Raw genomic sequence first — 24,418 nt, 5'->3', positions numbered from 1 at the left:
GGAATCATGGCTGTTGGAAAGTGAGTATCGATGCTGCGAATCCTCGAGAGAATCGTTTGGCCAACAAATCAACAGGAACAAGAGACTCTCCAAGGGCAAGAAGGGCCTCAAGAAGAAGACCGTGGACCCTTTCACCCGAAAGGACTGGTACTCTATCAAGGTATGTTGCAGACACACGCGCAAACGGCATGAGAGAGAGGGAAAAGATTGCATCGAGTGCTAATTGCAAACATGACAGGCTCCTAACCCCTTCAACATCCGAGAGTGAGTCGCGTCGCAGCAGCAAAAAGTCGGGAATGGATCGCCTCGAGAGTTTGGGCTGACGGAATTCCTGCAGTGTTGGCAAGACCCTGGTGAACCGGACGACCGGTCTCAAGAACGCCAACGATGCCCTCAAGGGCCGCATCGTCGAGGTCTCTCTCGCCGACCTCCAGAAGGACGAGGACCACTCATTCCGCAAGGTCCGCCTCCGCGTCGACGAGGTCCAGGGCAAGAACTGCCTGACCAACTTCCACGGACTTGACTTCACATCCGACAAGCTCCGATCCCTCGTCCGCAAGTGGCAGACGCTCATTGAGGCCAACATCACCGTCAAGACCACCGATGACTACCTCATCCGCCTCTTCGCCATTGCCTTCACCAAGCGACGCCCCAACCAGATCAAGAAGACCACCTACGCTGCTTCTTCCCAGATCCGCGCCATCCGACGCAAGATGACCGACATCATCCAGCGCGAGGCCTCCAGCTGCACCCTCACCCAGCTGGTTTCCAAGCTGATTCCCGAAGTTATCGGCCGCGAAATCGAGAAGTCCACCCAGGGCATCTACCCCCTCCAGAACGTATGTGTGGCCTTTTTGGGATACTTTTTTTTCCCTGATTCTTTACGGTCATCCTTGAGATGTGTTACTGGCCAGGGTTGCTAACTTTCTCTTTCTCTGCAGGTCCACATCCGCAAGGTTAAGCTGCTGAAGGCTCCCAAGTTCGACCTGGGTGCCCTGATGGCTCTCCACGGCGAGTCTGGCACCGACGACCAGGGCCAGAAGGTTGAGCGGGAGTTTAAGGAGCGTGTTTTGGATGAGGTCTGAAAAAAGGGTTTATGTGTAGAGAGATGAGAGGCGCGGGAAGCCCTGCGAGTAGATTCGCGCCTGGCCGTTTTCCCAGTCATTTTACATGGAGTAACAACCCATAGGCGGGTAGGGAGGTTAGGTAATGTCCCTATGATATATTAAAAAACACTCGGATTGCTTCTACCTGATGTGTGCGGTTGGACGTAGAGGCTTGGCGATTTTTCGAACGACTGAAGAAGACGGCAAGATTTCCTATTATCTTATGATATGAAAGTCGCACCTGTCAGTTGATGGTGGCAATCGTATACTATTGCACAATCATCAAATACGTCTAGTTTTTGTCCTTCATTTGGCACACAGATTGGGTGGCTAGGGCAGTCATCCAGTCCACAATCATATATGTGCCGCGGACATAGTGCTTAACGTCGAGTGAAAGATGGCCGAGACGCTGACTTCGAGAAGTTTATGGAATGAGACGTGAAGGTGAATAAAATAGTTTGTTTATTGAATCAATATTCTGTATAATTGCCAGGATAGGGTTATCTAGAACATCTTGCTTCCCTTTTCTCGGTGAAGCCCTTAAGTAATCAACCACTTCAAAAACATCACAAGAGCGAGGCATGTCGGCATGATTGGAAGGACCAATATACCCACGGAGAGTAAGGGTATAGAGGTGAGTAAGGGGCCGGTTTCATTCTTCCTTGAGCAAAAATAGAAATACACCACTGCGCAGTGACGATGTATTTCGGAGTGAGCCAAGGGGAGCGGCGCCGAGTCCGCAACGGGGAAGAGGGGGGGAACAGATCAATACATCACGACGAGCAAAACAGGAACCTGTTTGTTGGGCGTTTTTGTTTCTTTATTTTGGTTTCGCCCGAAACCGAGAATTTCTTCTCAGTGGGACAGTGGTCTGAACCAGACACTCTACTCCTCAGGGACTGTTTCGCAATGTTAGTAGAAGTTCTCGTGCAACAGGCCAGAAAGGGGGATGCGTACTATCAATCTCGCCGTTCTCAATGGCCTCGAGAATAGCCTGGGGGGGCTTTCCGTCGACCTGGCAGCCAATGCTCTGAGCAGTTCCCAGCATCTCCCGGACGGTACCCTTGAGCTCCTTGGCGAAAGACTTGTAGCGCATGGTGCGGGCAATGTCGATCATCTCATCGAGGCTGACGGACTTGTTGTGCTTGATGTTCTTCTCCTTCTTGCGATCACGGGGAGGCTCCTTGAGGGCCTTGATGATGAGAGAGGAGGCAGTGGGCACAACGGAGACCGCGGCCTGACGGTTCTGAATGGTCAACTTGACGGTGACGCGGAGACCTTTCTGTTTTTGGTTGCATCAGCATCGCGCATCTCCTCAGTCTCTTATTTTTTGCACATTGGCGCGCCATTGTCATAGTACTTACCCAGTCACCAGTGGCCTTGGCGATATCTTCACCGACCTTCTTGGGCGACAGACCAAGAGGACCAATCTTGGGAGCAAGGGCCGAAGAGGCACCAACCTCACCACCGGTGGCACGGAGGTGGCTATGGAAGCAGGGTTAGACTCTCGAATGTTCGCGGGAATGCATCTCGACGCGGCAGCAGCAGCAGAACTAACATGACCTTGACCTCGTTGGGATCGAACTTGGGAGCTGCCTGCGAGTTAGCAAGAAGTGACGGAAATCTCAGGACAGAGAAAATCTTACGCATGGCGGCGGTTGATGACTTGGCAGAGGCTCGTGGTTTGCTTGCCAAAGGGAGGATTGATGAGAGGTGCGGTTGGGCGGGAAAAGAGACAACGGGAAGAGGAAGAGGAAAAAAAAAAGAAAATTGGAGATAAGATGTGTGCCCCAGATGGGTGCCCTAATCGTGGCCCACTCTACTTGAGCAACTGTGAGTGTACAAGGTACCTGGTGGTTGACCGATCTTATGTAATCAAGCAGAGATCTGGGCTAGCCGTACCCTGTTTGTATTGCCTGTCTGAGCATCTCCATGTTGAAGAGTGATGGGCATGGAAAGGAGAAATGCCACTGTATTGTGCTCGAGCTGGAGCGTAGGTAGAATCTTTACTGCGGTAGTTGGAATGAAGATGCTATTCCTAATTGTATTGCAGAAGACGCTCTTATTCATTATTCAGGCGAGGTCGCAGCGTATCGTATCGAACCTATCTAGTCCGGGCATTCGTACGAGTCCTTATCACAGACTGGATGTCTCTGCTATCTACTCGTCAAACCCTGCAAACCATGAGGATATGTAACTACTGGGGCTCTCCTCGTTGCTCCGTCGAGTTGGAGGGCCAGACTAACTGCTTGTGTTGACTGTTGATCTCCTGACCAGATGCCTTAATTGATTCAAAGAAATCAATCAAACGGCCGGGGAGCAGAAGCGTCTCTCCTCCGTGCATAGGCTCCGCCCTTGGCCAAGCACCTAAATTCGGGCCCGATGCCTATGCCTCCCATTGCTCAAGCCAATCCCGCTCTGACGCCCTGAGATATGCAATAAGGAACATTGCTGGCGGCGGTCTCCGAATCTCCATCTACGTAATAGGGACCCAGGCCCAGACCCCTCTTTATGTAAGGTTTCTTTCTTTATCGGTACCTGGAAGCCCGACTAGAATTATATGTACATGTCTGGGTAGCTTTCGAGCAAGTTGCAGCTATCTCGACCTTTTGTTTTTTTTTTCCTCCAAGTGCAATTCCTCCTTACAAGGCGCTCAATTCCATGGCCGAGAAACCGACACCTGCTGCTGCGCCCACGCAGTGCGTTGGCCCGACCTTTAGGGCCAGCGCCGACAAGCCGACTGCGACGGTGTCTCACGAGGTGCCCTTTGAAAACGTCTGTGTCCTGCCGCAGACTCCCCAGTTGATTGCTCTTCTATCGTAGGTCTAACATGCTTCTTCGGCCGGGTTCCAGCGTACGGCCTGTGTGCTAAGCGTCTTGTACTATGCAGCATGATAAGGAACAAGGATACCGAGCGCGCCGACTTCATCTTTTATTCCAACAGAATCATCCGACTGCTGGTGGAGGAGGGCCTTAACCACCTGCCCGTCATTGAAAAGACCATCACCACGCCCGTCGGCCGCACGTACAATGGCTTGGGGTTCCAGGGCAAGATATGCGGCGTCTCCATCATGCGAGCAGGAGAGGCAATGGAGCAGGGTCTACGTGACTGCTGTCGGTCTGTAAGAATTGGAAAGATATTGATTCAACGAGACGAGGACACAGCGCAGCCCAAATTATTCTATGACAAGCTTCCTGAGGATATTGCAAAGCGATGGGTTCTCCTGCTAGACCCGATGTTTGCAACAGGTAGCTACTTCTTCCCGCTCCCGCTCCCACTCCCACGCCTCCGTTCTTCCTTTGTGATGTTACCACAGCGAAGTACTACCCGTGCCTGATGTTCCCCCCATGGCTAACAATCGCGAAAAAGGAGGTTCCGCAACAATGGCCGTCGAGGTCCTCAAGAGTCGAGGAGTGCCTGAAGACCGAATCCTCTTCCTCAACCTGATTGCCAGTCCAGAGGGAATAACAACGTTTGCCACCAAATTTCCTCGCCTCAAAGTCGTGACGGCGTTCATTGACGAGGTAAGTGCTGACATGGATCGCCAATTTCCAACGACCTGTACTAATGGGATCCGTAACGCAGGGCCTTGATGAGAAGAAGTATGATGACCCCGGCTCCACAAAGCGTTGGCTGACCCTGCTGCAGTTACATTGTTCCTGGTCTTGGAGACTTTGGCGACCGATTCTATACAATTTGAAGACGGCTTTTCCCGATGAGATCCTGGTATTAAGTGTGCGTCAATGTGCCCAAGTCTGTAACGCCCTAGCCTGCTCTTGTAGAAATATACAGCGAGGCGATCAATAGTCATCGTGCAGGTCGTTGTCTTCGTGCTCGTCAATCGTAGTCTTGCCTTCCAGGGGCCTTCGAGCGCCAAATGATTTGGCGGTGTTGCCCTCTCCAGCGTCTTGTTTCGCGACAGCCTCTGTAGAGTCGAAGAATTAGTTCCAGATCCCATCATCATCTTATCAAGAAGAATGAGGAGCGTACCGGCAGCATCAACCCATTCTCCGTAGACGTCAACCGCGGCCGAGAGATCTGAATCTTGCGGTTAGCGCACAGGGCCTCAACATGCGTGAACACCCGTTGGGAGCGACGAACAATTGACGGCACACTGGAATTTCTGCCCGCAGATCCGGCAATCTAGCTGACCGACGCCAGCTCGCTTATCCAGCTTGACAGTGACTGACTTCTCGTGGTTGCAGAAGAGACATGTGAACGTGGTTGGCAAGGGATCAGCCTGCGGCCCGGGTCAGTTTCCGCAAGACACGACCATGTCGCATAGAAGCCCTCTTGCTCACCCTTTTCGGCCCCATGGGCTTTCTGGAGGAAGACTTTCGCTTTCCCATGGCGTCGGGGTGGATGGCGATGGGTTGTTCAGAAGGCAAAGACAGTCGCTCGTGCCGCAGCTGCGAGTCGCATCGCGTTCGAGTTTAGGACGGCGCCTCTTATCTTATCGCGCAGTGATTACATACTCGTCCTATTGCGCTAAGGTACCAAAAGGCCCCGGGCTGTTCATTATCGCTGTATCGGGTGCGTTGGCTCTTCTGCTGCAGCGCCGGGAGTGGGCCAGTGCTATACCGGTAGATGCCCTCGAAACGGGGCTTGGGGCTTTGGGTCCGCTCCTCGGCGTCTGCCGACAGGCCTGCGAGCAACCCCGCATTCCGCTATTCCGCTATCTCTCATGTCTGATCTACAGCAATGCTCCGTTCCCCGTAGCGAGAGGCATGACGTTTGCCATCGCCGGATGCCCGAGGTACCTATCACTGGCTGGTCCAGTACTGTAGTAGGTAGGTAGCACAAGGTAAGCCGTCAGCTGCATCGCCCGAGCTTGTCTCTAACGGTTGGCTGTGATTGGTCTCGTTTCATGGACAAGTTAGATGGTATCAGATAGTAGTAGCAAGTAGAGACAAGGGCACATGATATCGTCCGCTTACCTTAGGCTCGAAAGGCTCGCTCCTGCTTGCTGCAAATGCCTATCAGACGCCAGGCGGGGTACGTAAGAGATACCGTATGCGGTTCATGATTACGATTAGGTACCGACCTGTACTCAGTTCTGCCGGGTCCCGTAAGGACAGTCAAGTCGGTCAGGCAGGGCTGCTTGCTATATAGTAGAAAGCCTCTCTGCCCAACCTCAACTCTCTGCCCGTCCTTCTCCCCCTTTCCAGAAGCTGTGTCGAACTCGTCTTGAATATTGTTTCCTCCACCTATATCTCTCTCGAATCTTTGTGCGTGAACCTTATCAGACTTGGTGCTTTTCTCAACCTATAGTCTGCCCTCCTTAGGAACCTCACCTCAACCTTTGTTCATATCGAAACCACCCTCCCTTTCAGCCCTACTATCCCGATCTAGCGGACCTCCGGCCCCCAATGGCTGCAGATGGACAGCAAGATGGTGTCCTGGGCACTCTTCGGGAAATCCAGCAAACCCAGCAGCGCCTCTTGAGCTCGGTCGAGTCTCTCACCAGTAAATTTAGCTCCTCTACCATCTCAACTGAGGCCCTTGATCCTGCCTCGAAGCTGCCCGAAACCTCCCTGGCTCCGGAGAGCAGCCAAGATGCAAAGTCAAAGGACGCCAAAGAGCTGGCCGCCATCCAGTCGTCCTTTGAGAACGCAACGGCCCAGCCCAGCTCGGCTCTGTCTCCGAGCACCCGCTCCGGCTTCACGTCTCGAATCGTGCTCACGTGTGTACCTTCTTCTCTTGCCGCTTGGTGATTATTGTGTGGACACACCGTCTCATTCATTGACGTGTGATTTCATAGGACGTATCCCAAGCAGATTGGCATCGACCCTCTCCCTATGGACTGGGGGAATCCCGATCCGTTGCAGCGAGGGCCCGTAGTTGTTTCGAGGGCTGCGTCTACCATTCGTCGCAGAAATGGTTCGTCATCTATGTCCACAACTTGAGAAAGCGTATGTGTTTTAGCTTACATGAACTAATATCATCTTAGCCATTGGAGGTGAGTTGACACTTTATCCGCTTTGACTTAATTACCTCTAACAACTCGTCTAGCTCAGTAAGTTGCGGACAATGCCAGGAAGCAAAACAATCTTTGTTGACCAATTCTCAGCGGAGGCTCGTACTCGATCTACTATGCGCTGGCCGTTGCCAGCAAGGAGCTCAACGTCGATCATAGGTTCGTACAGCAGACAGTAACAACCCGACCCTTTCTCTAACTCTAAGATCACCAGGCCCGATTTCACAAACACGGAGCCGGCTGCCAAGATTGGGCCCTTCCCCCAATGGGGCGACAAGAAGAAGATCGTCGCCATGGATCCTTGGGGTCACCTTGTTCCATGGACCTTCAAGGACATTATGGAAAAGGAGAACGGTATGAGAACAACTCGCCTCAGATAACTGACCGGTACTCATATGCTTCCTAGTCGACATGCGACCGACCATTGCCATTACAAAGGCTCACATGAAGGTTGGAACCGCTCCGAGCCTCTGTCTTACACGATCACGCTGACCATGAGAATCATAGCTGCCCGAACTGGAGGAGAGCGTGAAAAGTGGCCGATTGTACGTTGTCGAAATGCTATGACGGTATCTTTCAGGCGTTGGCTAATGTATTATACAGAGTCCCCGACGGGAAGGTCTGCCTCAACAATCTCGGAGAGCTGGCTGTTACCAAGTTTGCCGTTGAACCGGTATGGACGAACCTGTGCGGGACTGGAGTGCAACACTAATTGTTGATGCGTCTAGGTCTGGTACCTCCCCGGTGTGGCAGAGAGATTTGGAATCGGTAAATACATTCAGCTTGAATCGCTGGTGATAGGTGCTGACCAGCTGCAGATGAGGCCACTTTGCGCCGTTCACTGTTTGAGCACACGGGAGGAAGCTATCCAGAGGTAAAGTATGACCCATTACCAGAATGTATGCAGCCGATGCTTACCAAGTCTAGTTGATCACTCGCGGAGATATCAAAGTGTTCCTCCCACCTATCGGTATGTCAGGAGCCTTTCTTGTCAGCTATTCATCGAAGGCGGGAAACGAGAGGGGGCAAGCTAACGACGTATCTCACAGGTGGCCTGACGGTGTACTGTTTCGGCGACCCTGACAAAATGTCCGACGAATCTGTACGATTGTCATTGAGAATTCATGATGAGGTAAGGCGTGGCCCGGCGACTGTGATCGCTAGGGAGACTGACCGGCAATAGTGCAACGGAAGTGATGTGTTCGGTTCCGATATCTGCACATGCCGACCATACCTAATCTTCGGTATCGAAGAGGCCGTCAAGGAGGCTCAAAACGGCGGCAGTGGCGTCGTTATATACTTCAGGAAAGAAGGTCGCGCTCTTGGAGAGGTGACCAAGGTATGTTGCCTGCAATTCATGGTTTTGTGAACTCACTAACGCCCATGTAGTACCGTAAGACTGCCACTTCTATCGACTCCTCTCGCTTGTTTGTTATCGTTGAGCTGGGGCGCTGACTGACAGGGGGGTAGTGGTATACAATGCTCGCAAGCGAGGCGAGGACCGGGCATCAGACTACTTTATGCGCACAGAGAACATTGCTGGTGTCAAAGACATGCGCTTCCAGGCTCTGATGCCGGACATCCTTCACTGGCTGGGCATCAAGAAGATTGATCGCATGCTGAGCATGAGCAAGTAAGTCATGATACGAGCAGACCGTTTGATACTTGCTACAAGATCTAACATGTGTGCAGCATGAAACACGATGCAATCGTTGGCCAGGGGTAAGCCGTACTCAAGCAAGCCACGAAGCTCACCCTACTCTAACGTTTGAAACCACAGAATCCCCATCCACGAGAGAGTGGAACTCCCCGAGGAGCTCATCCCCGCAGATTCGAGGGTCGAGATTGACGCCAAGATCACTGCCGGTAAGCCTCACCCTCAGCATCGTGAGAAGTTTTGTATCACTGACACGTCAAGGCTACTTCACCTCCGGCAAACGTTTGACAGCTGAGGAATTGCAGTCGGTACAGGGCAGGATGTGGGAAGAGTAAGTTTTTCTCCTAACCGTCGCTGTGACTGTAGAATGGATGTGCTAACGCAGGATATAGCATTGATCACTAAATGGCTGCCTGAGCAAAACTGCCGTTACGGGGCAGAGTTGTTTGTTTTGCGTTGTTGTGCGGTTGTTACCTAGAACCTGTATAGGGAGTTGCCTCGTGGAATGTAGTTGTAGTTGTTAATGGAGCTGATTTGCAGCCCATGCTCTCATTCAGACCGTCCAGATAGACTCACTAGATCCTCCTGGTATGACACTAGGTAACAACTCAAACAATAGCCATCCGTAAGGAAGACTGATAATGCAGTATAGTATGTTACAATATGGCTGTCGTATATGCCCATTGTATATGCCTCCTGTTCCAGTCCGTACTCATCCAGTACTTGTTGATTATAGGAGGTAGAGGCGTAATCATGATGGTGGACTCGAAGCAGCATAATCCTACTAGTATACCCTGACAAGTACCATGTCTCGCAATATATGCTTCAAAGCCTGTGCGAACAACAAGATATCGACTCTAGATCAAGGGGAAGATGGAGAAAGCAAATGGAAAAAAAAAAAAAAAAACTGTCCCCTGAGGGTATCTTGGGCTCGGTCTCTGAGCTTCGTTCTTGAGGGGGGGTGGACAAGAGGGAGGGGAGTCGGGCTCGGGCCATTTTGAGCTACATGACGCGGCAATTGCTCTTAGCAGGAGGCTCTCCAGGGTTCTGGGACTTCTCAATCTGCGCAATCAGCAGCTCAAAGGCCCGCCCGACATTTTGGTTGTACCGCGCGCTGGCCTCGGTCCAGCCGCAGTCGAACTTTTCTGCTAGTTTCTTGCCCTCCTCGGGGCTGACCTGGCGCTGCTCTGGTCGGAGATCGCTCTTGTTACCTACTATGACGATGGGAACGGACTCAGTACCCTGTGAGGTTGGGGCGAAAATGGATGTGGTTAGCGAGGGAGCTCGTTTCCTTGGGAGGGGGGGGGGGGGGATGAAGGAATGCGCTGGGAAGAATGGGAGGGGAAACGAGGTGAAGAGAAACGTACTAGATGATTGAGGATTTTCTCTCGGACGACCTGGACCATCTCGAACGACGGCAGGGAGGAGACCGAGTAGACGAGCATGTAGCCGTGGATGCCGATGAAGTGCTTCGAGTTCAAGATGCTGTATTCATCCTGTTGTGTTTGGTCGCGCAAACGCGCCCCAGTCAGCCCGCTGCTCTCGACTTTCTGTCTCGACGTTTTCTGGCGCCCGTGAATGAAACCGCCTGCCGGCGCCCTCCTCCTCCTCCTCCTGCTCCTGTTCTTCCTCCAATGGTCTGCTTACCTGTCCGGCCGTGTCGACGATTTCGGTGGCATAGTCCTGGCCCTTGTACTGGATGGTCTTGCTGAAGGTGTTTTCGATCGTGGGATAGTAGCTATCGACGAAGTGGCCGTCGACAAACTGCACGGCGAGTGAGGATTTGCCTGAGGGAGCGGGTTAGCGAAAGATAGTTTTGTCTGCTTTGACGATCGTCATCATGATGAGGTCGAGGATTCTTTTTTTGGGCTTCATGGCAAGAGAGAAGGATACACGCCGGCGCGCTGGGGACAGGAGGGGAATGCGTGGGAAGGATAGATGAGGATCTGTTTTTTTGGCAGCGCGATGGAAACATACCGACGGATCGACTGCCGACGATGGCGACCTTTCTTTGCTTTAGGGAAGGCATTGGGATGGGTTTCTGAAGAGGTTTGTCGGGTTCGAAGAGAAGAACGAAAGAGTTGGGAGGAAGAGAATGATTGGAGATTCTTGTATTATATAGAAAGAAAGAGATGAGGCTGAATAACGGGAGGGCGATGATGATGATGATGATGTTGTTGTTGTTGTGTAAAACTTACCTGTGCCTCTTGGAATGTCCAGGCGCACAGGTGGGTTGGATGAGCGAAAGCTGGGGCGGCGGCTGCTGGTCTATCACATGGGAGAATGTGCATAAATAGCAGGCTGCTGCTGGTTGTCTGGGTAGTGGATTTCAATACCGTAACTATGAATCATGGCGGGCGGGCTCGCACTGTATCAGCTTGCGCAAGTCATGGCTTTGAGATGCTGGGAGTTGGATCGAGGTTCGCTCCGGCTTGTTCAAATACGGCGTGCTGTTGCGAGTTTTGTACATTTAAGCATTGAAAGAATCACTCTGACCATGTAGTCCCACGAGGTGCAAGAGCGATGCCCTCATCATACAGTATCATCTCAGTGTCTGGATACCGTGATCTGAGATTTCGATGACGCTGCGGGCACTCCTACCTTACCCACTGCAGGGTTAGGGGTCCTTATGGTATTGAGTCTTGCGAGCGACAGGCACCAAGGAATATGTGGAAGAGCTGCTTTTGACTAAGCCTGGCATTTCTATACATGGCAACCAAATGCTGCTATCGTAACCTCCGCAGACTATATGCAAGATGTTCCAGCTCGGCCGTTTTATTATTCAGCGTCTTGTTGATCGTAATGAAATGTTGGATAGCCGTGAGCAGGCCGCTGGGCAATGGCAGCTCAGGATGGCCCAGATAGATATATCCAAGTATGATAGCTAGGTAGCTGTATGCTATTCCGAGTTTCGACGTCTCGACGGAATCGTCCTGCAAATTGTCAGCAAGTGTGTTTTTGGGCTGTGGTTGCGATACTAGAGTAAGACATACCTTTTCAATCGATTGCCCGCTTTCAGACCATGCCGCAACGAGCTTGTCAATTTCATCTGCATACATGGATGACCGGGCGTCCGAACAATGTTCTAAAATGTTGATTGTGATGCCCAGTATGAGCAAAAGCTCGTCGTATATGCTGCTCTCAAATGCCGACTTCTGTATGGCAGTCTGAACAGCGGAGAATCCAGACGTAATGCAACTGGCCAGGCTTGACAGCAACTGATTGTTTTGGAGAGCAGCAGCTCTCACTTCATTGTTGGTCGTGTTGATGGCCAGCTTCAGCAATGCGGCGTCTACACTGTTGTGGCTCCTTGGCCAACAGTCGAGCGCGCGTTGGAGAAAGGCGGCGATGTCGGACATTTCTTCTCGTATCCTTGTCGTCGATTCATCGGCTGATCCTGTGGAGCTGGACTGCGCCTCGAGGATGCGAATCGTCAGAGCATAATCGATGTCGTCCCGCGACTCATTTTTGGCAAAGTAGCTTCTCAATCTCGAGAGATTGGGAGAGGCATCGTCCAACACAATCTGGACGTCATGCGGATCCAGCAGCCCGATCAGCATATAGAGTAGCTGTAAGGAGATAGTGCGCGGGGAGAGATGCCGCAATCTGTGGCCATGCCATAGACCCATATCCAGCAGCCTGCTCTTGACGCTGGCCAGTGTGCTTCTGGATGCTCTCGACATGTTGGCGGATTTCTGTGCCGCGATCGCAGTGACATCCTCCTGTATCTCCAGGAGCCTGTTCAACAACAAGCCCACTTGATTCTCCGCCAACTGGTGAAGCAGGTGTGGCGCAGGATTCGACGACAGAAAAATAACCAAGATGGCAGCAAGGAGAAATCCGCTAATGGTGTCCTTCTCGTTCGAGATGCCCTTGGCTATGTTGTCTCGAGATGCATGATCCCGGAATTGGTTCATGAACTCCTTCTTTTGCAGCTTGTCGGCCAACTCGCAGAGTCCATTTCTCCGCATGGTTGACGCCAGGGACCCAGGCGTCCCAATTCTTGAAACAAGATCGTCCACTTCATCCGATGATCGGTGATTGGCACCAGCTCGTCGCAGCTCGTGCACACTCCTGATGGCTACTTTGGTTTTCAAGTCATCGTCAACGTCGTCGTATTCGTCCACTACCGGAGTTGGCGGTCGCATTGGCGAATCGTCAATGTCGGCCAAGAGGTCAGGGTAGTCGGTCCCTTCCGCTGTGTTGGAGTCTTGAGAACTCTGAAGAAAACTTCGAGATTGGCTGTATGTGACTTTGATCTTCCTCCTTTCCAGCACGCTGCTATCAGAGCCAGTCCGGCGCAGATGAGCCTCTTTGCGAAAGCTGGGCCGGTCGTCTCGAGCAGGCGGGCGATCAGTGTTTTTGGCAAGGTCGATTTTGCTAACGCTCGGGCCTGGGTCAGAACTTGAATTGCCGGCCTCTTCAGCTACCAGCGCATCGATCAAGCGACGTCGACGCGTCGGCGGCGTCTCTACAGGCTTATCCGCGGACGAAGCCTTTGTTCCCACCTCTTTTTCCAGTTCAGCGACGCTTGTGTCCATCAAGGTTGATTTTTTCCGTGGCGTCGCTGGTGAGGCTGTCTCGTGAGAGCTGACGATTCCATTTTCGACGGAATTCGATTTCGAGTCCTTGGCATCTATTCCGACGGGCGCCATGTCAGTTTCCGTGCCTGGGGTGAGTCGAGGGAGTGAGTCCATACCAAAAGCCGACCGATGACTCCGTTTCCGCGTCGTCTCTCCTTCGCGCTCCCGCTGTTTGCGAACTAACTCCCGGTCGGTGGTCGCGACACTCTGAAGCGCTTTCTGCGGTCGCGAAGAATCGCCAGTCTGCGGCGGAGGCACACGAGCGCTCCTCGGTCGAATAGCCGGCGTGGGCGTCGCGTCTTTGGACGAGGTCTGCGAAAGCGATGTCGCATGAGCGCGCGGCCCACGAGAAGCCAGCTTCCCGTAGGTGGCGATCTTCTTGCGCTGCGCCTCGACGGGCTGACGCTGGGAATCCATGGCCGATGATAGTTGGTTGTTGTTGTGCGTATTGAGGCAATTCACCAGAAGCCGCGTCGAGATGGTCGCCTCTCTCACATGTTGCTGCAGCAATCGGTCAATTCAATCGAAGCAGCCGCGATGCAAGTCGGCGCATCCGCGAGGGCGGCAGTTGACGATGCCAATGCAGAGTTGCAGACGCTTGAGCAGCGGCGTCCAATCAGACGAGGTATATGACAGTTCTAGAGCGCGACCCTTGCCAACGGGGCCCGTATCTTATCTTAGTTCTTTTGCAGGCGGCCTTAGCCGAACCGCATACAAGTAGATCCTCAAATGCCTTCAAGAGGCTCCGTTAGTAGTTGCTCGGCCTGCATGCAAGTGTACGTGTAAACCGGTATTGACCCAAGGGAAAGGGCAAGCAGGATGGAAACTTGATAGATGCGGCCGGTGGTGGTAATCGCATCAGGGTATTTTATGCTAAGCCATGGGATCCGATGAGTCCAGAGAGTTGTGGTGTTGCCACCTGTAGCCGTTCCCTGCCTCACCTAGTGAAACGATCACGTTCCTCAACACAGCCAAACGGTCCTGAAAAATCCAAAAGAGCTTAGTCTCAGCAAACATGAAGCGTCTGATAGATTACAGATGCGACGGGAATGACATGAAAATATTCCTGGATGAGGATTCGCCAACAGGTTCCCAGTTGCGTGCTTCAGGTTTACAGGTAGGCATCGTGGTAGCACTGCTGACGCTGAAAACGACATGCTAAATACAGTGGAACAGCCCCCCTGTAGCCTCCGCCGTCTGTGCTTCGTACAACGGCCAGGGCCGCAAAAGATTCAGAACCCCACCTTGCGCACCCCTCCATTTTGTCCGTGACTCGATAGGCAGCTCGTCGAATTTAGTCACATCTTGACCTGATCTGTCTCTCGAATCTGGATTTTCCGCCATTCTCTTCTTCACATTGACAAACTTGCCTTGCGAGGTTCGAATAGCGGCTTGACAAGGGAGACTCTCACCATCCTGCACCATGCTCGACGTCAACGACTTCATCACCGAGCGCGGTGGAGACCCCGAAAAGATTCGCGAGTCGCAGCGCCGACGCTTCGCCAATGTCGAAATCGTGGACGAGATCATTGCCTTGTGGGATGATCACCGCCGAAGTAGGCTCTTTGTTTGCTCCAATCTCCAGGCTCTTCCTGTTGCTGACATGGATCGTCACAGCCCAATACAGCGCAACCCAGATGAACGGCAAGATCAACGACGTCCAGAAGCAGATTGCGACGAAGAAGAAGGTACACTTGCAAATCTCGTCACGGCGGCCGAGGGATAGTTTTGCTGATGACCCGATGCAAAGGCCAAGGAGAATGCCGACGATCTCCTCAAGGAAAAGATTGAGCTGGAGAAGCAGAAGAAGGCTCTGATCGAGTCGGCGGCCGAGAAGGATGCGCTGCTCAAGGTCAAGGTCAAGTCCGTTGGCAACCTTGTCCACGACTCTGTGCCCGTGAGCAACAATGAGGTATGAATCCTTCGATCCTGTTCTTATAGGTGGCATCATCCTAACGCAGATATTGCCAGGACAACAACGCAGTCCAGCGAACCTGGGCCCCCGAGGGCGTCACCGTCGAGAAGCGGCCAGTCCTGTCCCACCACGAGGTTCTCCTTCGCCTTGACGGATACGACCCCGATCGCGGTGTCAAGGTCGTTGGTCACCGTGGATATTTCCTCCGCCAATGGGGCGTCTTCCTCAACCAGGCGCTGGTCAATTACGGCCTTGAGTTCCTCTCCCAGCGGGGATACACCGCTCTGCAGGCCCCTCAGTTCATGCTCAAGGACTACATGGCCAAGACGGCCCAGCTGGATGACTTTGATGAGCAGCTGTACAAGGTCGTGGATGGAGACTCGAAGAACGACAAGTACCTCATTGCCACATCCGAGCAGCCCATTTCCGCCTTCCACGCCGACGAGTGGCTGCAGCCAAAGGAACTCCCCATCAAGTAAGCCCGGGCTGCCATGGCTGGCAAGATGTCTTGTGTCGCTGACCGAATCCTACAGATACGCTGGCTACAGCACGTGCTACCGACGAGAAGCTGGATCTCACGGCCGAGATGCTTGGGGAGTCTACCGTGTCCATCAGTTCGAGAAGGTAATGACGCCCGCCTGATTCACTATAGTTGCTCGATAACTAAACCCCTTTTCTAGATCGAGCAGTTCCTCCTTACCGACCCGGAAAAGTCCTGGGAAGCCTTCGACGACATGATTGCCGTTTCAGAAGAGTTCTACAAGTCTCTCGGCCTGCCGTATCAGGTTGTCGCCATCGTCTCCGGCGCCCTCAACGACGCTGCTTCCAAGAAGCTCGATCTGGAGGCTTGGTTCCCCTTCCAGGGAGAATACAAGGAGCTTGTCTCATGCTCCAACTGCACCGACTACCAGTCCCGTGCCCTCGAGATCCGCTGCGGGACCAAGGCCCAGACCGACATCAAGAAGAAGTACGTTCACTGCTTGAACTCGACTCTGTGCGCAACCACACGAACTCTATGCTGCGTCCTCGAGAACTACCAGACAGAAGATGTAAGTCTCCTTGATACCCTGCATTGGCATTTCGCCTCTTTCGACCGAGTAATGATTCCTAACACATATTGTAGGGTCTGCGCGTACCGGAGGTCCTGAGAAAGTACTTGCCCGGTAACCCAGAGTTTATTCCCTTCGCCAAGGAGTTGCCGAAAGAGACTCCGGCGCAAAAGGCGCTCCCCCAGCGGAAAAAGGAGGCCAACTAGATGGCCAATATTCGAAATGCATGGAAGTAAAATACATGCGGGATGTGAGTTCAAGGTAACGCAGATACATATACACCAATGGAGACACATACATATACATGTTGGGTCAGTTAGGAATGTAGAGCACCGCCAGCAAATACCACAGCCCTCGTCGTGACTACTTCTCTTCTTTGCTTTTCAAGACGGCGTGTGTTTTAGAGTTATTGCAAACCATTCCAAATTAAACTACCTATAGTAGAGAGAAGATAACTGTTGCCTTTGTGCCTGTTACTATAGTATTATGGAGATGAAAGCCTCCGAGTACAGGATAGACAAATAAACAATCTTTTTGGAGACAATCACCAATGAAAAACAAAAAAAACATGTAGCAATGTCATTAACTCAGATTACGCCATTCCTCTCAAATCCCTGTCCACTTGAGCATCTTTTCCATCGATTTCCTTTCCTCTAAGACATAGAAATACCCCGGCCTCTAGACGTTGGCAGGTTGTGTCGCTTAGCTCTGTTTGCACTCTGCAGCCTCCTGCTTGGGCTTTCCAGATTCATCCTGCATCAGTCACCCGTTAGTCCCGTCTGACAGAGTCACTCAGTAGATTGGCACAAGGTAAAGGAAAACTCACATCTTCGTCCGACTCCTCATCGTCATCGTGGTCCTCGCTCATGTCATCCTCGTCGTCCTCATCATCGTCGAAATCACCGGCCTCCATGTCATCCTCATCAAACTCTTCGTAGGCAAGAGCCTCGCCGGTGAACCAATCGACAGCACGGGGAATCAGCTTCTCCTTGATGTCCTCACCAAGCTGGTAGTCCAGCTCCAGACGCTCCTCAATGTCAGAGGCAACATCGTCGTCTGCATCAGCATCGTCGGTAGGAGGCTTGGGAGGAGAGAAGAAGTTGAAGAAGGATTCCGTCGGCACCGACTTCTTGACGATTCGGGTCTGCTTGGTGTCTGTGGCAAATTTGTTAGCACTGCGATGGGATTGGGCATCGTCATTGAAACAACGGCTAACTCACTCTTGTTACGCTGCTTCTTGGCCTCGATGCGGACAGTCAAATCCTTGCCGGGGTACCAGTCGATCTTGTGGCCCTCGGCATGGTCGTAGATGAAGTCGCCGCCGTAGCCGCTCTCGTTCTGGTAATAGTATGTCTTGGTAATGATCTTATCGGAGAAGAACTCATTCTCTTCAAACTCGAAAATGAGACGGAAGCCGGGCTTGTCAAGGTACTCCATTCGGATGTCGACGAGGTGCTTCAGGGCAGCCTCATCCCGGTCGGTAATCATCTCCGCAAGCGTCACCTGGTTCTTCATGGCAGAAAGCCAGAACTCGGGAATGCCCTTGACGGCCTCAGACACGTCATCAGTGGGCTGCGAGGCTTCACCAGCAGGCTCGGCCTGATCCCGGTTTGACTCATCCTCTTCCTCGTCTCCCCTCTTGACTTCCTCCTCTGTGGGCTCAACCTTGCCATTGACGATGGCAGCTCGCTTCTCGTAAAGGGGAGTGAATTTGGCGAAGTATTTCTTCTCAAGCTGGAGAACCTCTTCCTGAAACTCGGCCTCCAACTTGGCGTGGTCCTTCTGAATGGCTCGCAGGCCCGAAACCCGGCGGCGGACGGGAGCGGGGAGCGACTCGATGTATCCAGAAGACTGTCCAATGAGAGAGCCGAGCCGCCCTTGGATCATCTGCACAAGCTTTGGGTTTTGCGCCAGAAGGGAGGCGGCAGCTGCTCGTTCCATGTCATCTGTACAGCGGAATCACCGCGTTAGAAACGGCCGCTGGTCTTGTTTTCATCATCGGGATTGCATTTTACCTTCTTTGATGCTGGCCACGCCGGGCTGCTGGGCGCGGGAGGATATGGGAGCGTTGGTAGCCGGCGTGTTCTGCGGTGTGCTGGAAGGCGGGGTAGTTAGCATCGTCAACTGTGGCTGAAGGATAGAGGCCATCATCATCACTCACGGCGCAGTGGACACGTCCGATCGCTTGTTTCGAATAGGCTCAGCCATGGTGTTTGCTGGGCAGGCGGAAAAGCAGACGACGAGGGAGCGGAAGCTGTTGGGGATTGTGCAAATGTGAAAACAGAAAGTTTTGGGACGAGGAGGCGTTGGCGGTGGCTAATAGAGGTAGTGGGGCCTCAGGTTCGAGAAAATTTAACTAGCGGGAGCAAGGCCTGGCCTGAGGCGCGTCAAATGGGCGCGAAGCCCTTCCGTGTGCAGGGAGAAGGGCGGTACGTACCTTGGCCTGTTGCGGTCATCGGTGCATCGATAAGGCTTATCCGGAAGCGTGCTAGTACTAGGTAGGTAGTAATATTTCACTCCTACATGCAGTAGGCAGCAAGTTAAGAAGCAGCCAAGTCTCTGATATCATAAGCTCATGGAAATGATATGTCTTTTACAGTATGGAATGACAAGTTGTTCTAGCCGTCTTTGACTTTCAATGAAATAGAGTGTCAACTCGTCCGTTGAAATGGTGTTGTATCGTCTCAGTTGAATCAATCAACTGTTTAGATGCAGTGCCTACCATCAGCTAAGCAAAGTCATCCTTTTCCAAGACACTCATTCCACTATCGGGGTGCTAAGCTTGTTGAGCTTTTCCCTGCCTTGCCGTATCTGGAACACTGTGCCTGGACTGTCTAAATCCGTATCGCGCCTGTTATCGCGATTGCTTCATGTGCGATCGATCGACGGATGACATCTCACCAACCACCGCTGGGCTATTTCCAAACCTCTTCGCGACCGGCGGCCAAGAGGTGCGCATCGAGTCAGGTAACACGCGACCTGCCTGCTCACCTCCCCGGACCCTTCCACTGCCAATGTCGTACGCCTCAAACTATGATTTAGACGACAGCGCTCGATAAGGTTACCTTCAACGCCATCCTTCGAAGCCAATCTTGCCCTACCTATCTATACATACCCGTCATGAACCCCAGGTAGCATCGAACAAGCCGTCGCCATGGAACACCGCGATACCGCATCAGCAGCTCCGAACGGAGAGCCAGCTGCTGTCCCCGCTCGTCCGCGTCCTCCCTACTTGCGCCCCGACAGCAATCAGAGTAGCTTCTTTGGCGATGTTGAGATGGCTCACGACGAGGTGGGTGCAAGATTTGATAGAGGATGTTCTGGGTAGCTGTCATGACAATCGGCTGAACATTGCCCATACAGCTCTTTTCTGGCCCCATCGCCGAAAGCCTTCCAAGCAGTGTCTCGGCATTTTCTCATCGCCGGTCTCGAGCCGACTCCACGACCAGCTTTCTGTATTACGATGACGATGAGCCGAGTGTTGAGAGAGGTGCGAAAATTCCAGTCGAAGCGGCATACTTGGAGTCCCCCGTGAAGCTCTAACCTCAGCCAGCAGATATACACGACTTTTCCGGAGCGGTGATCGATGACGACGACGATCATTCAGCCGACGATGACAGTTTGGCCCACAACCATGACTATGTGCTCCATCGATGTTCCTCGACGCTATCGCGAAGCTCTGTGCATGCCCATCTTCTTCGCAGAGACAGCAATATCACGACGGCCAGCTCACATCCTTTCAGTCGCACCAGCCAAAAGGTTTACGTGGAGAATGAAGATTTGACAATTGCAATTGCTGGATTCCGCACGAGAACCACAGGCTACGTCGCCTATCTGATCCTCTGCATTCTGTCCGGAGGCATTGCATATCTCGTCTTCAGATGGCTTCCCAGGCTGTACATCTCTCTCCTGGGGCAGGCCTGCCCTCTGAGGGATTGCAGCTGGGTGGTTATAGAAAACCAATGGGGCGAGATGGAGATCGCACAAGTGCGAGTCCAGGATTATGGCCAGCCGCTTTCCTCAATGTTTGGGCTTCCGGAGAAGCCTCTGGCCTATGGCCTTGATGACGAGAATGACCCCGTCGTCGACGACCTTCGCTCGCTCAATTACCGCTACGTTCGATTCTGCTATCACCCTATCAAGGACAAATTCGTTCTATTCAGCGGCTGGAAGGATCCGAGCTGGACTGATATGAAAGCTGTGCGCGCTGGTCTCGATAGCGATGAAAAATCGATTCGCGAAATCCTCTTTGGAAACAATCTTATCGACATAGAGCAGAAATCTATGAGCCAGCTGCTTGTTGACGAGGTAAAATGCCGAATTCCGTCGATTGCACATAGAAACGCTATAGTTTTTCATTTCCAGTGTTGATGGCTGCAGCTGGCTAACATTTCACTCAGGTGTTGCATCCCTTCTACATCTTCCAGATTGCGAGTATCATTCTCTGGTCACTGGATTCATACTACTACTACGCCATCTGCATCTTTGCCATGTCTGTTGGAAGCATAACGACGACGCTTGTTGAAACTCGAGCAGTAAGTCCCGACTCCTCGGCCAACTGAGCTTTCGTGTGTATCTGACTCTCGAAGACAATGAAACGACTGCGTGAAATCTCCCGCTTTGAGTGTGACGTCCGAGTGCTGCGGAACGGGTTTTGTAAGTAAAGCTCAACCAACTTGATACAGAACCGTAGCTGATGAGTGCCTAGGGACGTATATCTCGTCCGCCGATCTTATTCCTGGCGATGTCTACGAGCTGAGCGACCCTAACTTAACCCAGCTTCCCAGTGACAGCTTGTTGCTCACAGGCGATTGCATTGTCAATGAGAGCATGCTCACCGGTATGTTCACATAGCATTCTCCATTCTGGAACTGGAGCTAATGTTTGCCAAGGGGAATCTGTTCCTGTTTCAAAGGCTCCAGCGAACGACAGCACGTTGGAACAGCTCGACCTCACCGCATCGACCGTTTCTCCCGAAGTTGCGCGCCACTTCCTCTTCTGTGGAACCAAAATCATTCGGGCGAGGCGCCCCCAGGAAGATTCAGGGGGGGATGCGGTTGCTCTGGCGCTCGTTGTTCGGACTGGCTTCAGTACGACCAAAGGCGCTCTCGTGCGATCCATGTTGTTTCCCAAACCCTCGGGCTTCAAGTTTTATCGCGACTCGTTCAGATATATCAGTGTCATGGCCGTTGTTGCCCTGCTCGGATTCATCGCCTCTTTTGTCAACTTCATCCGATTGCAGCTGGAGTGGCACTTGATCATTGTCCGTGCCCTCGACCTCATAACCATCGTTGTGCCGCCGGCTTTGCCCGCAACATTGACCATTGGCACCAACTTTGCTCTCGCCCGCTTGAAAAGGGCCAAGATCTTCTGCATCAGTCCGCAGAGGGTGAATGTTGGCGGAAAGCTGGATATCATGTGCTTCGACAAGACGGGCACGCTCACAGAAGACGGTCTGGACGTCCTTGGAGTCCGTGTTGTTTCGGTGGATGACCATAAGTTCAGCGACGTCATCTCAGAGCCCCGGCTTTTTGAGCAGCGAGAGACGAGCCGGTCCTTCCAGGCCATATTACAAGCAACTCTTCATGCCATGGCAACTTGCCACTCCCTTCGCTCCGTCGATGGCGAGCTCGTAGGCGATCCGCTGGACCTCAAGATGTTCGAATTCACGGGCTGGTCTTTTGAGGAAGGGAGGCACAATGTCATGGAAGGCGAAGACGAGGAGTACGGGAGCCTTTCGCCTTCGATTGCTTCTCCCCCTGATGTGAGTAGCTGATGATCAGTCCTTGCGAGTACTGCAGACTGACCAAGTCATCTCAGAAATCCATCCAACTTGGTGTTCTCAAGTCGTTCGAGTTTGTGTCGCAGCTCCGAAGGTCCAGCGTCATTGTGAGGCATTTTGGAAGAAAGGACGGCGACATCTTCGTAAAGGGCGCGCCAGAAGCTATGCGAGAAATATGCCGGCCTGAAACCAGTGAGTAGCGGACTTCTCATGTTGACGTGACACAAAGTTGACACTTCTCAGTTCCCAAGGACTACGATGAGCTTCTTTCATTCTACACGCACGGAGGCTACCGCGTCATTGGGTGCGCCACACGGCATCTCAATCGGCTCAGCTGGGTTAAGGCGCAGAAGATGACCCGTCCAGAGGTTGAGCGGGATCTTGACTTCCTTGGTTTCATCATCTTCGAGAACAAGCTGAAGCCCAGCACAGCGGAAGTGCTGAAGGAGCTCAAAGAGTCCAACATCGCCACTGTGATGGTAACAGGCGACAACATCCTCACGGCGGTCAGCGTTGCCAGAGAGTGCGGTCTTCTCGATCGTCATGCGCACTGTTTTGTGCCCCGGTTTCTTCATGGTCAGCGAGCGCAATCCCTGAGCTCATCCGGAAATCAATGCTAATGGTCAATAGGCGACTCTCGGGATCCCACAGCAGAGCTGCAGTGGGAGAGCATCGACAATAGCATATACCGTCTCGACAAGACAAGTCTGACTGTGAGTCCAAACACAGATCATTGTCTGTCTGCTTGGGTACTTGGGCTAAATATGAGCAGCCGCTTCCAGCACCACCAGAAGGCGACATTTCCCTTCCTTACGGGATTTCCAGCATGCACAACTATTCTCTTGCTGTAAGCGGCGAGGTATTTCGATGGATAATCGACTATGCCCCAGCGGACATTGTTTCCAAGGTACGTCGACCCTTTTTCATGACGCTCAGTGGGGGGCGATGCCTAACAGCTCTCAAGATGCTCGTGAAAGGCAAAGTGTTCGCCAGGATGTCGCCAGATGAAAAGCACGAATTGGTAGAGAAACTGCAGAGTATCGACTATTCCTGCGGCTTCTGCGGCGATGGCGCGAATGACTGTGGCGCTCTCAAGGCTGCGGATGTGGGCATTTCGTTGTCGCAAGCCGAGGCCTCAGTAGCCGCGCCATTCACATCACAGGTCTTTGATATCCGGTGTGTCCTAGAAGTTATCAGGTAAGTCTGAGGCCCCTTTACCTTTTTTTCGCTCTACTCCTTACTAACCGGCTGGCAGGGAGGGGCGAGCAGCTCTTGTGACGAGCTTCAGCTGTTTCAAGTACATGAGTCTATACTCCGCGATACAGTTCACCTCGGTTAGCTTCCTCTATTCCAAGGGCTCGAACCTGGGAGACTTTCAGTTCCTGTTCATCGACCTTCTCCTCATCCTTCCGATAGCCGTCTTCATGGGTTGGGCTGGGCCTGCGGAAAAGCTCTGTCGGAAGCGACCTACTGCGGACCTCGTCTCGCGCAAGGTCCTTGTGCCTCTGCTCGGATTGATGGGCATCAGCATAGCGATCCAAGCCATAGCTTACGTCACTGTTCGAGAACAGCCTTGGTATGAACCACCGGTGCTGAAGCATGGCGAGACCAGCATCAAAAGCTCGGAGAACACGGCTCTGTTCCTCGTGTCATGCTTCGAATACATCTTCTCTGGAGTAATTCTCAACGCAGGGCCACCGTTTAGGCATCCACTGTGGGAAAACTGTGAGTCGCAATCGCTATTGCTATCTGAGATGGGTTTGATAAATCTGACCATTATTACAGGGCCATTCATCACAACCATTGTTCTGAGCCTAGCAGCAACCGTATATATGATTGCAGGCCCGCCGCGTTGGTTGTTTGATTTGATGCAGTTGAGCAGCATGAGCAGGGGCTACAGCTGGTTCCTGGTCCTGTTGGGCGTCATGTTCTTGGCCGTGGCCTGGATATATGAGAAGATGCTCTCACTGCCACTTGCAAGGGTTTTGGGCACGGTCATCAAGTGGATCACCGGACACGCAAAGACACGGAAGAAGTACAAGGTGATACAGGAAGGATTGAGGAAGGGCGGCGCGTTTTGAATAGTCCCGGGAGTGCGGGTTTTGCATGGCGCATTATACATGCGCCTGATCTATATTGTATTGGAGAGACAGGATATGATAGACTAGATGAGGCTGTGTCTCGGCCAGCGCAAGGCCATCTCTGCAGAGATGTAGGGGATGCCGATGTCGCGATGGCATCTTTCCGCGCAAGCACCGCCGAAAGGCACTCTTTAGATAAGGGCCATATTTGCGTACTTGATGTCCCTTTCGTCGCCCATGGTGGCTCGAGTAGATGGGAGGCTTAGC

The 24,418-nt window shown here is 52.6% G+C and overlaps 10 protein-coding genes across 10 annotated transcripts; 5 read left to right on the top strand and 5 right to left on the bottom strand.

Moving 5' to 3' along the window:
* Nucleotides 1-6: 6 nt before the first annotated feature.
* On the top strand, nt 7-1,085 carry CCMA1212_007994 (40S ribosomal protein S1; the record flags this gene model as incomplete). Its single annotated transcript, XM_073705150.1, has 5 exons — nt 7-20; nt 76-160; nt 239-264; nt 338-839; nt 942-1,085. 5 exons carry the CDS (start codon nt 7-9, stop codon nt 1,083-1,085), a joined length of 771 nt encoding a protein of 256 aa, XP_073556058.1.
* A 906-nt stretch (nt 1,086-1,991) lies between these two features.
* CCMA1212_007993 (uncharacterized protein) lies at nt 1,992-2,756 on the bottom strand (the record flags this gene model as incomplete). The annotated part of the gene is made up of 5 exons (XM_073705149.1): nt 1,992-2,005; nt 2,064-2,388; nt 2,471-2,591; nt 2,665-2,698; nt 2,753-2,756. 5 exons carry the CDS (start codon nt 2,754-2,756, stop codon nt 1,992-1,994), a joined length of 498 nt encoding a protein of 165 aa, XP_073556059.1.
* Nucleotides 2,757-3,454: 698 nt separating this feature from the next.
* On the top strand, nt 3,455-4,807 carry CCMA1212_007992 (Uracil phosphoribosyltransferase; the record flags this gene model as incomplete). The annotated part of the gene is made up of 6 exons (XM_073705148.1): nt 3,455-3,619; nt 3,756-3,925; nt 3,997-4,355; nt 4,477-4,631; nt 4,693-4,709; nt 4,756-4,807. Coding segments are annotated over 6 exons (918 nt in total), but the record flags the coding sequence as incomplete, so codon positions are not given.
* A 100-nt stretch (nt 4,808-4,907) lies between these two features.
* CCMA1212_007991 (uncharacterized protein) lies at nt 4,908-5,456 on the bottom strand (the record flags this gene model as incomplete). The annotated part of the gene is made up of 4 exons (XM_073705147.1): nt 4,908-5,032; nt 5,098-5,145; nt 5,209-5,347; nt 5,409-5,456. 4 exons carry the CDS (start codon nt 5,454-5,456, stop codon nt 4,908-4,910), a joined length of 360 nt encoding a protein of 119 aa, XP_073556061.1.
* A 398-nt stretch (nt 5,457-5,854) lies between these two features.
* CCMA1212_007990 (Uracil-regulated protein 1) lies at nt 5,855-9,146 on the top strand (the record flags this gene model as incomplete). Its single annotated transcript, XM_073705146.1, has 17 exons — nt 5,855-5,863; nt 6,441-6,790; nt 6,869-7,000; nt 7,178-7,243; nt 7,299-7,438; nt 7,491-7,534; nt 7,592-7,629; nt 7,688-7,757; nt 7,813-7,852; nt 7,903-7,958; nt 8,012-8,054; nt 8,134-8,216; nt 8,268-8,423; nt 8,575-8,717; nt 8,865-8,950; nt 9,003-9,072; nt 9,134-9,146. The coding sequence occupies 17 exons, from the start codon at nt 5,855-5,857 to the stop codon at nt 9,144-9,146; spliced, it is 1,539 nt and encodes a 512-aa protein (XP_073556062.1).
* A 597-nt stretch (nt 9,147-9,743) lies between these two features.
* CCMA1212_007989 (GTP-binding protein rhb1) lies at nt 9,744-10,770 on the bottom strand (the record flags this gene model as incomplete). The annotated part of the gene is made up of 4 exons (XM_073705145.1): nt 9,744-9,983; nt 10,109-10,291; nt 10,389-10,528; nt 10,719-10,770. 4 exons carry the CDS (start codon nt 10,768-10,770, stop codon nt 9,744-9,746), a joined length of 615 nt encoding a protein of 204 aa, XP_073556244.1.
* A 697-nt stretch (nt 10,771-11,467) lies between these two features.
* Nucleotides 11,468-13,841, bottom strand: CCMA1212_007988 (uncharacterized protein; the record flags this gene model as incomplete). Its single annotated transcript, XM_073705144.1, has 3 exons — nt 11,468-11,674; nt 11,735-13,377; nt 13,441-13,841. Coding segments are annotated over 3 exons (2,250 nt in total), but the record flags the coding sequence as incomplete, so codon positions are not given.
* A 498-nt stretch (nt 13,842-14,339) lies between these two features.
* CCMA1212_007987 (uncharacterized protein) lies at nt 14,340-16,494 on the top strand (the record flags this gene model as incomplete). The annotated part of the gene is made up of 8 exons (XM_073705143.1): nt 14,340-14,346; nt 14,725-14,880; nt 14,942-15,012; nt 15,075-15,236; nt 15,296-15,714; nt 15,773-15,863; nt 15,920-16,288; nt 16,363-16,494. The coding sequence occupies 8 exons, from the start codon at nt 14,340-14,342 to the stop codon at nt 16,492-16,494; spliced, it is 1,407 nt and encodes a 468-aa protein (XP_073556248.1).
* Nucleotides 16,495-16,990: 496 nt separating this feature from the next.
* On the bottom strand, nt 16,991-18,496 carry CCMA1212_007986 (uncharacterized protein; the record flags this gene model as incomplete). The annotated part of the gene is made up of 5 exons (XM_073705142.1): nt 16,991-17,041; nt 17,115-17,443; nt 17,509-18,234; nt 18,304-18,383; nt 18,450-18,496. The coding sequence occupies 5 exons, from the start codon at nt 18,494-18,496 to the stop codon at nt 16,991-16,993; spliced, it is 1,233 nt and encodes a 410-aa protein (XP_073556247.1).
* Nucleotides 18,497-19,442: 946 nt separating this feature from the next.
* Nucleotides 19,443-24,151, top strand: CCMA1212_007985 (uncharacterized protein; the record flags this gene model as incomplete). The annotated part of the gene is made up of 14 exons (XM_073705141.1): nt 19,443-19,580; nt 19,652-19,778; nt 19,845-20,596; nt 20,689-20,823; nt 20,878-20,944; nt 20,997-21,128; nt 21,181-22,052; nt 22,100-22,262; nt 22,314-22,646; nt 22,701-22,783; nt 22,843-22,977; nt 23,035-23,267; nt 23,326-23,795; nt 23,856-24,151. The coding sequence occupies 14 exons, from the start codon at nt 19,443-19,445 to the stop codon at nt 24,149-24,151; spliced, it is 3,936 nt and encodes a 1,311-aa protein (XP_073556246.1).
* Nucleotides 24,152-24,418: the final 267 nt, after the last annotated feature.

The sequence above is a fragment of the Trichoderma ghanense genome (genome assembly GCF_004382785.1).
Source record: "Trichoderma ghanense strain CCMA-1212 chromosome Unknown scaffold_11, whole genome shotgun sequence".
NCBI lineage: Eukaryota > Fungi > Ascomycota > Sordariomycetes > Hypocreales > Hypocreaceae > Trichoderma > Trichoderma ghanense.
The sequence above is the reverse complement of the archived record's forward strand: the minus strand, read 5'-3'. Positions and strand labels throughout refer to the sequence as shown.